This window comes from Trachemys scripta, chromosome 10 (assembly GCF_013100865.1).
Source record: "Trachemys scripta elegans isolate TJP31775 chromosome 10, CAS_Tse_1.0, whole genome shotgun sequence".
NCBI classification, from domain to species: domain Eukaryota; kingdom Metazoa; phylum Chordata; order Testudines; family Emydidae; genus Trachemys; species Trachemys scripta.
Genome location: NC_048307.1, coordinates 67353695 through 67369621, shown reverse-complemented (window position 1 = coordinate 67369621; position 15927 = coordinate 67353695). Strand labels below are relative to the sequence as shown.

At 42.3% G+C, this 15927-nt stretch overlaps 1 protein-coding gene across 1 annotated transcript in view; it reads right to left on the bottom strand.

The window, feature by feature from the left end:
* Positions 1 to 14138: 14138 nt before the first annotated feature.
* PDE8A (phosphodiesterase 8A) overlaps positions 14139 to 15927 on the bottom strand; it is a gene marked incomplete in the record, with an annotated part of 176073 nt that continues 174284 nt past the window's right edge. Inside the window, 1 exon segment of the mRNA XM_034783206.1 lies at positions 14139 to 15611. Within this exon segment, the coding sequence (XP_034639097.1) occupies positions 15505 to 15611 (107 nt within the window).

Sequence of the window (15927 nt, the reverse complement as noted above, 5' to 3'; positions counted from 1 at the left end):
GGGAATGCACCAGAGCCATGACTCGGTGTGAGCCATTCCCCACCCCTGCGTGCGACGGCCTGGCCCGCCAAGCTGCGACTGACCCGCGGGAGGGGAGATTGGGACCGTCCTATTGAAATCCCTTGCAAGAGCCTGTTTGCCGAAGGACTAGGACCTGTGGGAATTTTGTCCCTAACCCCCCGGGCTGATACAGCGTGCAGGGCATGGGGTGGGGTGGCTCCTTAGCCATGATCCCGGTTGCCGGTTTTGGGGGAAGTTGTTTTGTTTGTTTTAATCACAGTTGTAATTTTAAAAAGTGTATCTTTTTGGGGGTTGTGTTAGAGTTAGGTATAAATCACTATAAATGCATACACCGCCGCCAAGATTTTTCAACTTGAGTGTCTCAAGACTTTTTCAAAGGTGCTGACCACACTCAGCTGAGATTAACTTCCAGGGGAATGGTGCATATGCAGCCCTTTGAAAAACAGGCCCTTGCTCTAGATTCCTCAGACCCTGATCCTACAAACACCCATGTTTAACTTTATGCAAGTGCAAAATAAACAGGCTACAGGAGACTTAAATATAGATGTAGGGCACATTTTTCAAAAAGTACACCTCTACCCCGCTATAACGCTGTCCTCAGGAGCCAAAAAATCTTATCGTGTTCTAGGTGAAACTGCGTTATAGCGAACTTGCTTTGATCCACCGGAGTGTGCAGCCCCCCCCCGAGCACTGTTTTACTGCGTTGTATCCAAATTTGTGTTATATCGGGTCACGTTATATTGGGATAGAGGCGTACCTAGTGATTTTGGATGCTACAGTTATGGGCACCCAGCTTGAACTACATGGGACTTGCTTCTTAGAGAAAGTGCTATGGACCCACCCTCTGCAAATCGGGATCTCTTGAGGTGTTTCAGGTTGGGCACCCAACATCACTAGCCACCTTTGAAAATGTTGGCCTAGGAGCTTTGTTTTAGGTACAAATTTTGAAATTTTTGCCCTAAATAAATAGAGCTGGGTGGGATGGACAGTGATGGACAGCAGTAGCTGAAGCTGGGTAGCGAGATAGTTGTAGTTCTCACCTTTGCTGCTGCTGCAGTTTGTCTGGCCAGGCTGCAATACCAGGGCAAAGGTAGAACAGTTTACCCTGAGCATTTGATTAAACTTCATCCAGGAGCTTAGATTTTGTCAGAAGAGCCTACCTTTTTGGCAGCCACAATTTTCTCATGTGATTCTTCTGGTGTTATAGCCTTTTGTCCACAAACCTCACAGGGGCTTAACAGTAGTTAATGAGCTCCTGTCATGGGAAGGAACATTACAACTGCTGCTCACATGCATTTTCAGAGAAAGGAGTCCGTACAGCCCCATAACTAAAGTAAAACATTCCCCAAGACAGGATAATTATACATTTCATGCTGATTCTCAATGGTGGCACCGGCACTAGGTTTCTGATAAGCATCTGCTTAGACCTCACTCCTTCCTCCCTTTATCACATTCTGTGGGAGGCTGCCAGAGCCCACGTAACAAATTGCTACTGTTCAAACACACCAGAACCAGTAATTAGAAAAGTTGATGTACAGTGGAGCACAACGGCAATCTCTCACTGCAAAGGAAGAGGCAGCTAACTTTAGAATTTGGAGAAAGCCAAAGGGCAGTCACACAGACAGTTCGTCAAGGATAGTGCAGGCTCAAGCAGAGAGGGGAGTATGAGCTAGACAAATCCAGACTCTTATTTCTAGGGCCTACATTAGTTTCAAAGATACATTTGCTTGAGAAGTGATTTTGATAGGGCCCAGAGGCTCAGCTGGTAGGTGGGCAGTGAAGTTTGGAGAAGGTAGCTAAGCCTATTTAGACCAGCTGAGGATCTGGCCTCTCTCATTGTTTTGACTCTTACTTACTTTTTGCACAAATGTTCCTTCTTTCCCTCAAATGTCACCATCTTCTGGGTGTCCCTTGAGCTTTGCCTCTTGGGCCTTCTGTCCTTCTTTTCCTTTTTATACTTAGGGCTGGAGCCTGCAAAGATTTAAGCAGATAACTTTTTGGTCTCTGGCAACTGCATTGCTTCCGCACTCACTCCGTGGACTGGGCCCAGCACTGGCACATAGATGAATGAGAGCCAGAGAACTTTGAGAATCAAGAGCGTTTGAAGCAGTAAAGTCATTCTCAAAAGCATTTGAAGCAGAGCTGGTGGAGTTTCTGATCTTCATTTCCCTGGCAGGCTAAGGTTTTCATTGCTCCAAAACCAGTAACTACAGCCTCCAAGACTGCTGACAGTTTCAGGTGGACTGGGTGCTAAAGACCATTTTGATTTTGTTTTTAAACTTTGGGTAATTTTTCTTACGTGAATACACCCACAAATCTTTCTTTTCAAGATACTTTTACATCCCTAGAGAATAATTCCCTTATTATATTTACGGTATTTTTTTGGTCATAAAATTGCAGAGGGTCACTTTAAATCTTTGTTCTGATGCTGAACTGCAAGTAGACTGCAGTAGTAAATCCATTCATGTATTGTGCTGGTGCAGAGTCAGAAATATTTCATGATTTCCTATGTAATAAAACTCTTGTTCAAATAAATGTGTCCCATAAGCATTGTGCTGGTCTATTTATAGTCTGGATGTGTAAAACTTTCTTTTAGTGGGGGGTAGTAGCAGATCTGCTCTTCCCAGTTCGCCTATGCTGTTTTATTCTGCCACCATCTCCAGTAAGTTTCACTTTGAAATCCGCTGGGCAGTGCAGAGCCAACTGAAGCAAACAGTGAAAGGGAGGAGGGCGTAGTGCTTGGATAAATCAGCACAGAATGAGTCTTGGGGGTATGTCTTCACTAGCTGGCCCGGCTGGGAGTATGGGTTAGAAGCCCAGTTCTGCTTTCATTTGGGCTAGTAACTTGCCCACTTTGGAGTGAATGAAATCACTTGAGTGCTGATAGTCTTTCAGAGTCTTCCCACAATTCCCTGTGTGCCCAGAGGGGAATCATAGGGCAGCTCAGCTTACTGAGCACAAAGAACTATGGGATATACCCCATGAAGTCCTACTGACACACACAGGTGAGTGCAGCACCAGTGTGGACAGAGTAACTTCAGTGAGCTAGGCTAACTTAGGTTCTCAGACCCTGGTGCCAATTGCCCCGGTCCCTGGTATAAGCAAATTGGACCTGCAGAAAAGGAGAGTTGGTCATCAGCCTTCTGGAAAATGACTATTGCTCCAAATGCTGCTGAAACCTGATACAGTAAACACTTTGATAGCCTAGCATGTGGGGTGGGAGGCAAAGAGCAAAGGCTCTTTCAAGCCTGTGCTAACTATTGACTGTTCTATTATTAACTTGAGGCAATTTGAAGGGGGAGGTCAGGGGCTTTGACTGTTCTGATATTAAAGAAGAGAAAAAGGCCACAGTATTGACCGGCGATGACGCTGCTTGCAGATAAAATCTGTCCATTTTGTCTGCAGAGCCTTAATGTAACTTCAGTGGCCTGACTTCACCGAAGCTTAAGGCTGATTTATGAGCTACAGCTTTTTCCACTCTGATCCCTCAGAGCTTGAACTTTGTTGTTCAACAACACCCCCTCACGAACATGGGGGAAAAGGTCACATCTCTCCCATTCCCATACATGGAAGTGCAGGGCCTACCATGATTTTATGCCAATTCCACTAAGCCCCAATCTTCTGAGCATGCTCAGAGAGCTCACTCGCATTGACACATGAGAAAGGGCTCTCAGATGCAGTGTAACTTCCTTACAGTCCATCAGTCTTAACAAAAACATGTTTCTGTCTCACTTCTACCAGAATTTTACAACAACCATTTTCTAGACCTAGCATCGTGATAGCTGCAGCCTGTTCTCTTGTTCTGTAGCCATCTCCATATTAACCCTCGATTTGATACATATTCTTAAATATGCTCATCCGGCAAAAGGGGCACCCCCCATATAGTTCTATCTATTTTATCTAGCAATAAATGTAGACTTTTTAGCTTTTGCCAGGTGTGAAAAAGGCATCACACACACTATTTCTGAGGCTGAGTTGTGTCTCTTTGATTGGTTGCCTTCCTTATGATGCCAGTATGTCTTGAATGAAACTGTGTAACTGACTTGGGATTCAGATCTTCCCAGTGCCTTGACATGACTGTAATCCAGTGTCCAAGCCCAGTGTTTGGATCCCTAACGTAATAGCCTTTTCAGTTATGGGGTAAAATAATAGCTGTATTTCAAGCTCTGGTAGAAGGCTCTAACTGCTGTCACCTTTATTTGTAGCAAGAGCAAAGAGTTAAACTTGTCTATACACATGTACGTTTATAGACAATTTTGGAGAAAAAAGATATTTATATACCATAGCACCTAGAAGCCCTAGTCATAAGCCCTGTTGCTGCCCCTTTGTTTTGTTTGTTGATATTAATTATTGCCACATAAAATGCATTTTAAATGGCTCACCAAAGGTAACACGCATTAGACAGAATGGTTCCAGAAGATGGGGGCTGGCAGATCGGGGAGCATTTAAGCATTAGTTGAATGGGAGACAATAGAAAAATGAAAAGGTCAGATTGTGGATGGTAAAAGGCCTAAGGTGAGAAGAAGGAAGATTAATATTAATTGGAGGACTGGCCTAACCTTTGGACAGTCAAAAGGAAGCTTTGTATGGGGTAATAACACGTGAAAAGTACATTCCTAGGTAGAAACTTTTCTAGTTCTGAGACAGTCGCTCTAGCACTGTGGTCTACCCGTTTGGGGTACAAAAAACTCGACAACTAGTTTATCATAAAAATAGTGTCTTGTCGATGTGAAATCATCTCAAAATTTCCATATTCTCGGGGATATGTTATAGCACAGGTGATATGGTCACAGTGCCCTTTTTGTATTATAAGAAGTGAGGAGCTAATTCTCAAATGAAAAGCAAACACAAAAACCAACCAACGAAATACCTTTTGTAAATGGACCTTATCTGCCATAGGAAAAGTTAGAACAGTATTTCACTATTGGTGCAGCTCCACCAGCAATATCAGTGTTGGAAGTGCCAGAGTAGAAAGAGCACAGGTGTTTGTACCATTGTAACTCTGCAGGGTTAGACCAACAGCAGTAAATATGCCTTGTCTGCTTGGTCTCACTCCATTGCTATCATCAGAGGAACTGCACCAATGGTTAAAAAAGGTCCACTAGTTGCTAGTGTAGAGACATACCACAGAGGCAACTGACAGTCAAGTAAAGCTACACAAGTCCCAGGTACTTCATCTTTGAAGGTGAAGCCATTGTCTTAGAAAATCTGCATAATTTCAGCTAGACCAGACTTCACAGTTCCTTTGTGGCCTTTCTTCTCTAGAAAGTCTCCCACAGTTTTGAGACCAGGTATATGCAAGACACATTTAATGAGTTCCCAGTAGGACTGCTTCGACAAACACCAATTCTGAAATCTGGGAACACAAATCTTAAGACATAGAAGTTAATTGGAATGGGATGGGTCTGAACTTTACTCAGCCTTGACATTTGCAGGCTCAAGACAGAGCTATGTAAATGTAGAGTCTGTTTGTCAGGGATCCGTCTAGTGGCAGATTTACCCTAGGAAGCTAAAAAGATCGAAGAGATGGATCGGTTGGTAAGTAACAACGCCCATTGAATCAGATTGTGAGCTCAGCTAAAATCACTGTAAACATGGAGTATCTATGTTAAAATCAGTGGAGTTACCCTCCAAGTGACTGAGCTCAGAATATGGTCTGATATAATTGGAAAGGTAGTTTGCTTAGGGAAGCTGAGGGATGTATGTGTACTTTGAAGGTTGATCCAACTTTTTCAACCCCTCAGCTAGGAACACTACAGCCTCTGGTTTCAGCAGGGGCAACAGAAATATCACATTGTTAAGATTTACTGAGCCAGCATTAAATATGTCACTGATGTTTAACTAACTAAACACTGTTAGGCATATACTCTGATATGGTTCAAAGAAATTTGCTATTAAACAGCTTATTTTAAAATACATTCAGGTTTTTGGAGAGCTTTCTGAATTTGGCTTGTCAGATTTTTGTCATAACACAGGACAGTACATTCACACTGATACTGCCAGTGATTTTGTGGTGAGCAAAATTTCAATCTGCAGTGATATTTCACAGGAAACTTTCTATTCGGACAAATGGATTTTTCTCTTTCCCTGAAAGTAACATCAAAAGCCAGTTCTTCTAATGTACTGTACTTCATAGAAATACTGTCTAGGTTGAGCTGCTTCTGTTCCTGACATCTGTACTCACAGGTACATTATTACAGTCTCCTTTGCTCATAAAATTTAAGGCCAGAAGGGAACACTATCATCTCCTGCATCACACAGGCCAGAGAATTTCAACAAATGAATCTTGCAGCATGTCCACATCTGCTGTTTGAGATAGAGCATAACTTAAAAACAAACAAACAAAAAAACTATTTGTAAACAGAATACTTAAAGGCACTCCCTCCTCAGTTAAGGTTATCTCCATGCTAAATTTCAGCATTCAATCCCAGCTGTTTTAGCTATTGAACTGTTTAAACATAGTTACAATATAGTACAGTAATTTTTTCATTACTAAAGCATTCCTGTCCCCCACACCTTAAGGTCAAAAATGGTTAAAACATTTTTTCTCAATATTTCCCCCCCAAAAATCAACAAACAAAGCTAAATAGCTTGTTTGAAAACCTGGAAGTGATATAGAACCTTATGCTTCAGGGCATATACCAGACTCTTTTTGATGGGGTCAGGAAGAAATTTTCCCAAGGGTCATGCTGGTCCATAATTGTAAATTTTGATCTTTCTTACATCTCATTTTGAAATAGCTGGCACTGCCCACTGCTGCAGAGGGGATACTGGGCTAGATGGGCCCCTTATGAATTCTGGGGTGGCAATTCTGATGCTTCCAAAATTCTTCTTGTAGATAATATTGGCTGCAGGAAGGACCATTTGTTTCTCTGCAGCTTTTACCACAGTTTTGTAATCCTGTTGTGACAAACAATATGAAATTAATTGTCTTATAAAACCCTTCTCCCACTTTCTTCATGAGGCAACATGGCTTGGTGTGGTGAAGAGCACGCTGGTCTGTCTCTGCCATTGACTCATGGTGTGAATTCAGGCAAGGCACTTCACTTCTCTGTCTCTCCATTTCCACATCTGTAAAATGGGGATAACACTGCTTACCCACCTGAAGATTGCTGTATAATTGCTAACGCTCAGAACAATCTGCAGAAGGCAGAGCAGTGTGTTTCTAGGCATATGATACTTTCCCATCTGCAGTAGGAGACTGATATTCCTAGTGCATTTTATGCTTTTACCAATAAGGAAAGCCCGTCTGACAGATTTTTATGGCTGAAGATACAATGTGCCACCTTCTAGGAGCTAGAAACTGCGGGAGGACTAGGATGACATCATTCCACTTGTGCTCCAGGCTGAAACTTGGCATTTAGCATATTGGACAAGTAGCAGGTTGAGCTGAGAATAGCTTATGTAATGAACGCCATTGAAAGATTTACGTGAAATACCACTTTGGAATATTAAAGTGAGACCAGACCAAATTCTCACTTGAGTCATTACTAAGTGGGGCTCCCCCTTTGGTTTCCAATGGAGGTGGCAAACTTTTTCCTTTCTTATCCTTACTGTTCAGTATCATTGCTGAGAGATGATGTAGTCCATTCCAGAAGAAAGGTGTTAGATTGGTGGTCGAAGTGATGCCTGTTCTTTTTATTCTTTTATGGAGATATACCTATCTCATAGAGCTGGAAGGGACCTTGAAAGGTCATGAGTCCAGTCTCCTGCCTTCACTAGCAGGACCAAGTACTGTCCCTGACAGATTCCTCCTGCTGTGATCCCTAAATGGCCCCCTCAAGGATTGAATTTATAACCCTGGGTTTAGCAGGCCAAATCTCAAACCACTGAGCTATCCCTCCCCCCCGTTAATTACTGTGGGATGAAAGCTGAATTATATTATTACTAGTAATAATAGTTACATTGAGGCTTCCCCTTATAAAGCTAGTGGGGAAGAGAGGAAATCAGGCTACGACAGATTCAGACTTCAGCAAGTGTCCATGGTTCACAATATTTGTTCATATTTCCCATTATCTCCTCTAGCACATCATCATAAACAACTCATGCAGATTTACCTCCATGAATGCTATACATGAGGACAGTTTAAAAGACTCTCCCACTCTCCACCCCAACATACACACATGGACCAATGGCAATAAACTGCTAATGAGTTGCCCTTCCCCGCCAGATTCCAGTTTTAGGGGTCCCACCCAGTATGTGGCATTTTTCCATCCTTACTATAGCTTGGATATAAAAACCAAAAACCCAACACACTTGTGCCAGCCTGTACAGTAACTGGCTTCCCCAGACACACAGCAGCGTGTACCACATACTGGATGGCAGGATTCAGACCCAAACTAATGCCAGGGTATTTGAGCTTTAATCTAGCTCCCATTTGAGTTAATGGGAGTCATTCCCCAGAGTTGAATCAGGTCGTATAAGTAAAAATAGCAAGCAGAGAAGCTGAGGGAGAAAATTGTTCCTGAGGTACAGGTTGGAAAGTTAGAAGACCTGGGTTCTGTCTCTGGCTCTGCCTGAGTCACTCAGGCCCACTCACTCAAAGGTATTTAGGTGCTATCTCGCACCGAAAACCACTTTCTGTATCCCAGATGCTCCATCTGTAAAATAGGGAAATAATATATATCTGCCTGACAAGGGTGCTGTCAGGCTAAATTCCATAAGGTTTGCCAGCCGTTTGAGCGTCTCAGATGGAAGATGATAAATAAGGGCAAAATATTCATATTAATTTTATGGAGATGCTTTGTACTTATAACATTCAGTACAAGTAGCTACAGATACCAATCAGTGGAGTTACACCAGGAATGCGTTTGACCCACAGCTTCAGCAAGACAAAACTAACTGAAATCCCTTTTCCAACTGCATAGGCTGCACAGAAGTGCAGCACTCATGTAAAAGCTTGTTTTCTGCCCCCAAACATTGTCAGAATGTTAGGCAATCACCCACGAAAGCTTATGCTCCAATACATTTGTTAGTCTATAAGGTGCCACAGGACTCTTTGTTGCTTTTTACAGATCCAGACTAACAGGGCTACCTCTCTGATTCCTGGGATTGTTTAACAGGAGCCCCTGGGATCACCATACCCGGGAGGCATGAGGTCACACATCAGCAAAGAGATTATTTGTTTTGCAGTTTGTCACTAGCTCTGAGACTTTGTTTCACAGTGCGCGGCACAGAACAAATCAAACCTTTTGACCCTCAAAAGAAGAGCATGACTGGCTGAAGATTCTCTTGCTGATTTCTTTCTCTGCCCCTCCGGCCCCCAAATTTGTTGGGAGATTAGTAGATAGAAGAAAATATAATAATTAACTTTTTCTTATAAAAGAGCAGCATCATTTTTGCTTGAATTCCTTCTTGCTCACGCCACGTCTCCCCGAATGTAGTAACACTCATGTCTATTAAGGCAAGTAGAACATACATAGAAAAGTAATGGAGCAAAACCAGGCATCCATTCCATTTCAGGTGATTTTTATTTTATGCTCAGCCACTGAAAAATTGTTGCATGAAGGACTGTTTTGTCCATAATGAAGAGTTTGGTTGGATAGCTTCTGCCTTGTTTCTTTTGTTGTAAGAAACAAATTTACTTCTCACCATACTACACCTGCCTACTGATAGGTCTGAGATTTTCCTCTAGGCTGGCTCATTGCTGGATCCAATATTTTCGCAACATAAGACAGGAGATCATAATAGTTTCTCCTGTTCTGCCTTTTATCCTCAGGTATCTTAAGTGGCTCGTCAAAGTTAACACAGGCGTAAGCAGCCGTGTTGTAAGACTGGAAAGCTGCATCCTGTAAGCTGAGCAAATCATTCTTAAGGGGTGAGTTATTCACTGAATTTTTGCTGTATCCTGTTTGAAGACATGAAACCCTGAAGACATAAAAGGAACCCTTCATTGTTCTGCCTACATTAGAATTTAGTTGTGTTAATTAACCTGTGCTAAACCATGGGTAAAAATTCAATGTAGACAGACTCTGCGTTATTTAAACTTGCTCAGAGCAGGTCTGGCCACATTTGGGAATAATTTCAAACAAGTTCTTCAATTTATTCCAATGTAGACACATGCCCGTGGCAGATAAAAACACCAACGGTCAGCTGGAGCCTTGCCACACCGGCATCATTCCTGCCACCAATGGAGAAGTATCAGTGCAAGCATCAATGGCAAAGTATTCAGGAAAGAGAATGGTGGAGTCACAGTCTAAAAGGGGTCCAGAAGCCAGGGAGTTTGCAATGCTGCTGTATAATCTGGGAAATCCACGAAAGAAAGAAAAGGGGTAACTGGATGGCTGAGGAACTAACATTGGGATGCAGAGCTTTTCACCTATAGGTCACCGGTTCAATCTAGCCCAGTTGAGTGCGGCTGGAAGTTATCACCCGCTGGAGATTTCACATGGAGGACTTCCAACTACATGTCAGCCTGGAGTCTCCCCAGCACAAAATCCAGTCTTTTTCTTCCAATAAGGAATAAAACCCGGACATTTGTCAGAAAACGCTTTGCACAATGTATGTTTCAAACATCCCTCTGAACCTCAAGCCGCTTCCCCACCAGCAAACACGTGATGTAACTCTCAGAAGTCTTTTCTGTGAACACTGAAAGTTTGTTCCTGGGTGATAAAGAGGCTTACAGGACAGTAGGTTTGGCTTTGGTTTTCTGATAGGAACATACGGTTTGTTAGCATGGAACTGAAGTTAAAGTCGTCTGGATTTAATTGTTTTCTCCCTTTGTGAAAGGAGTTTGGCATTATGTGGCTTAAACTGCAGAACCAGAAAGAAATGGAGATAGTGGGGAAAGTGAAGCACTACAAGGAGATGCCAAAAAGACAGAGGCTGAGACTACGAAGATGCTGATTTTACCTCAACTCTTTTTAAAATTAAAATAAAATTGGCCCCATGGCCCCTTTGGAATCAAGGTTTTTTAATTAAACAAACAAAAAAACCCACCACCACCACCACTTTCCTCCGTGCCCCTCCAGAGCTAACCAATCACTATCTTCTGTCCTGCATTTACAAAACTGCAACAGAATCAGTTAGGGTCATCTATACTTTTCTAATATACCTAAGGGCCTCTCCTCTGGTCTTGGGCTTTCCTGATCACTTAGCTGCAGACAAGAGAGAAAATCCCTGGGTGGAAGCTGAACGGGGAAGGGGCAGAGAGCTTGCAGCAATGGGCCGAAAGAGAGAGAAATAGTCTCAGTTCATAGGCCTCAATTCTTGAGTCTGGCTGAGTTGTTCTTGCCACACGTTCTGAAAGGAAGTGTGGGGCGTGGTAGATAAATTCAGCTTTGTGCTATTTTTGCATCTCTTTGATCCTGAGGCTCCTGGCACAACTTTAGAGCAGGCTCAGGACGGCACTAAGTTTTGCCCAGCTACATATGGCTCCAAGAGATCATTCCAGAAGCTGGGGATTGCTGGAGTGCAGCAGCACTCTAGCTGCATCCCCAGCACTGAAGGAAGCTTTGGAAATCTGGTCTTTAGGACTGAGATGGCTGTCAGGCTAAGGAGGAAAGAGGAGAGGGTCCTGCAGAAACAGAGGGAGAGAGAATCTTTTGGGGTTGATGGAGGGAAGGCATGAGCTGCCAGGCTGGTGAGGAAAGGAGACTATATTCAGTGGGTGCCTCCTGGGGTGGGAAGATGTTTTAGGGGAGGGTCAGACACAGTGGTGGCTGTGGGTCCCATTTAGCTGTAATCTACTCCCGGTGACAATAAGTCTTAGATGGGAAAAGGAGTGAACAGAGCTGCATTCAGTGGCTGCACATTAAGTGATTGTGAAGGATTGTTTTATGTCAGATTAAATATGGCTGTAAATCTGTCTGGTCCGGTAGGCCGGTTAGCATGGCTCCATACACGATGGTAATGGTGTTAATGACTCAGTGTGAACTTCAGGGAATTAAATGTATCGATCAGATGGTTTCAGTGATGATGCATCATACATTTATAACAGGAAAGCAAATCACTTTTACCAAACATTAGTACAACTCAGTGCCTTAACTAGGCTTATGAAGAAATACTGACCCTTAGATGTTAAGATGCTGTTGACCCATGTGTTGTTCTTGATATTACACTGCAATTACTTCCTCCACATTGTATGCTTTCCACTGTAGACGATCTGATGAAGCCATGATCAATCTTTTTGTTAATGTAGTCAGCATGAACCTTTTTGCTGAATCACCACATGAGCCCCTTTGTAATGGGAGGGCCTTGGCCAGCATTTGACAGCAAATCACAACAGAAGCAAAAGAAACCTTTATATGAAAAAGAAGATGCAATATTACCAGGAAAACAAATTATCTAGCAGCTGAATAGCCATCTCCCCTTCCAGGCCCTCTATGCAAAAGTGGATGGTGAACGGGGGTTGCAGATGTCTTGGTTCCTGACAAAATAAGACGCACAACTCCTGATCCCTCTGCATGAAGCATCCCAGTCCCTTAAACTGCATAATAGATTATGGAATTATCAGCAAGTTTTACAAGGACCGGAATCACTCAACACTATTATTAGCATCTAGGAACCTTAGTCAAGATTCAGGGCCCTTCTGGTACTAGGCACTGTACAAGCATATAACAAAGAAGACAATCCCTGCACCAGACAGCTCACAATCTACACATGCCACTGGTGAACAACACACATAGGCAGGGGTAGGCTAGGAGGAAGACGTGACAATAATGCAGAGTTTAACAGCAGAGCAGAAGTCACAGCTATTCCCTGGCCTAGCCAGTGCCTGAGGGTAGTGACCTATAGGCATCACAGCAAAGGCAGGTTTTAAGGTGGGATTTAACAGAGAACAAGGTAAAGGCGCTATGAATGTCGATGGGAGGTTTCCTCACGTGTGTGGGATGGCACAGGAGAATGTGGGCCATCAGGGAAAATGGCTCAATAAGTTAATATGTCTTAGGTAGAATGGAGCTAACTGGCAAAGGGCCTTAAAGGCAAAGACCAGGAGTTTGTGTTCGATGGGGGGGCGGGTGGGTGGGTGGGCACGGCAAGACACAAAGGGGTGCGTGATGTGGTTGGAGCGATGAGCCAGATCCCCCCTTTATACTTCTCTGCAGCTCAAAATATCCCACCTCAAAAGCATATGTGAGCAGGAGTCTTTCCCAACCTGTTCCAAAATAGAGGCCACCCACCCCGTGGGCAGGGTCAAATCTCACCCCCTCCCTGGGCAGTGATTGTAGTAACTAAAACACAAAGTCACCAGTAATGTAACAAAATTCAGCTCAAATCCCTCCCTCTCAGGGCTGGCTGCTCCCCGGATGCCACCCTCTGGACTGCTCAGCCCACGCTCTCCAGCATCACTCCTGCCTCCATTACCTCTGGCAGGGTAGAAGCTGCCTGAGTCAGCAGAACCTGATTAACCCTTTCCTGCCAGATGAACACCTGCTAATGGAGTGTTTCAGGCCAATTCTACCCACCTGTTACCCTTCCTCGCTTGAAATAGGCAACTACAGCATCTTAAACCAACCATCAACAGCAACAGCCATTTAGCAATAGAGCCTATATCCAGTATCAGGACCAAAAGGCACCCCGCCACCCTCACCCGCAGACTGAACAAGTGTACACTGAGCATTTCCGGTTTGGGCTACATGCCCACTGCAGACTGTATTGATTCCGGTACCAAAGCTTGGCTGTCTGCCTAGGCATAAATTGCTGTAAGTCCTGCTGTCTCCTTGGCATATTCAACACCTCACCCTTGCTTTCACAGATAATAGCTACACTACAACACACTGATATCACACTAGCTTTATTGCTCATAGCATCTCAGCAGACAGCTCCATGTCACCTTCAGTCATTCAAAACAAACTCTACCAGAATTGAACCTGGGTTTTCGATTGCCCAAGTGAGCACCCAGAACAGGGGACGATCTGTTCTCTATAGGGGCACAGCAACTAATGTGCACAACATGAGTTCTCAGAAAGCTGTGACGGGCACAGCTCAGACTCACAGCTCTCAATGACAAGTTCTGACTCTAGCTGGCAAGCCAAAAACAAAACAAAACACAAATAAAAACCCAGCAAGTGATACTTTTAAAAGAAATTGTTTAATTTCACATATCTATCTGATAGTGTGTAAATTAAAAAAAAGAAAGAAAGAAAATGTTTCAAATAAAATTGCTAGAACTTTGACACTTCTTAAAATATACATTTTATTATTTTCTGGTGTTTGCTGTGAATGTTTCATTCAAATGGTGAAGGTATACAACCTTTACAAACTTCTGGAGTTAAAGATTTTCTTTTTTTTTCCACTGAAGAGGAAAATACATTGGCTATAAAATGTTGAAATTCATTAAATATTTTGTTTTACCCCCCCCCCCCATCTATGCTGTGGAATGCTTTGTAGAAATACTGTATAAAATAAGGCAGACTTTTGATAGGGAATTTAATTATAAAATTACAGGGAAGAAAAAAAATGAACATCCCAAGTTATTATTATTATTATTTTTTTACCAAGAGTAGCAACCTTGGGAAGATCTTGTGGTCACCAGTAGGGAGTGAGAGAGAACTGCTGGAGTTCTGGTGCTTATACAGTATGCATTTCTTGTTTATTTTACTACTCTCCAGTGAGACCTTTTAATAAAACTTATTTTAATTAACATAAAATCAGACAATATTTAAACATACACATCTATCCTTACAGTGCAATAAAAACGTGTCATTGTATAGTATTTTGTATTTGCATTATGAAAATAAACGGTCTGTACATCAATTAAATGTATATTGATGAGTATGAATCATGTAAATTTGTAATGCATCTAAAGTTGGCTTTGGCTTTTAAGTATTTATAAATTCATAGAAAATATTGAACATCTAACAAAATAAATAAAACATATTTTAATAATAGATGCTAACGATCAACTTCAAAAATTCTTGTGTTATTTTTTACATTTGCTACTAAATTTCTTTAAGAGAACTCACTTTCAGTAGTGCTCAGAAGTGAATGATTGCACCTTCTGTGATGTGAAAAAATAGAGTACATCTATTTTTCATAGATCAAAAACTCCTTCATGAAGAGTTGCATTTTAAATGTCCGACTGGTATTTGTAACTGTTCTTAAGTGCTTATAAAAAGCAAGGAGCTTTCTCATAAAAGCTGTGAGTCACTATTAACAGATACTCCTCCTTCACTTGCAGATTTGAGGACTAAGCAAAATCTTCTATAGGACACCCCTTTTCGTGAGGATATCTTCAAGCTTCACATACTGGTATGAAGATAATGCAAAAATATGTTCACGAATAGACCCTCTTCAGTACAGGTACTGCAGCAATCCAGTGTAATTCAGCTGATAAGTTCACTTCATTTGAGTCCATACACGGCAGTTTGCAGGAGTCAGCTGCTGACCTCATGTTCTCTTGAATGTGAAAGGTTCACAAGCACATGGGTTAGCCTTACTGTAATACTGAAGGGATCAAAACTAATTTGAAATCACATGAACAAAAGTGAGCTTGAGTAAATATGCATCTGGACAGGTAAGTTACACACTGTGGCCTAATTGCTATTCAGGTGGTGGTCGAAGGCTCCGTAGCTTCTTGTCATCGAGACCTTTCCAATATTTAAAGTTATTGTCCAGATGCTGCATCAAATTTGGTAGGTCTGCAAATGCTAGGAAAGAAAGGACACAATGTAGTTAGCCAGCGGAACTGAAATGGTTCCATGATTCTACTTGCTTAAATCTAATTTGAAATATGGGAGGAACTGTATTAAGTGGGATGGTTTATATCTGTTATACTGATACTTGAAATGGTTCTTGTCTTCTACATCTTCCCAGGAGAGTTACAAGAATACTATAAATATATTTAGCAATTGTATTGCAATCAGGAAAGCACCAGTTTTCTATCAAGGACCTAGATACTGTCACTGTAACTATTATGCTTGATAAAATTCCAGTTACGTGCACAGCTGATTTGCCATTTATGAG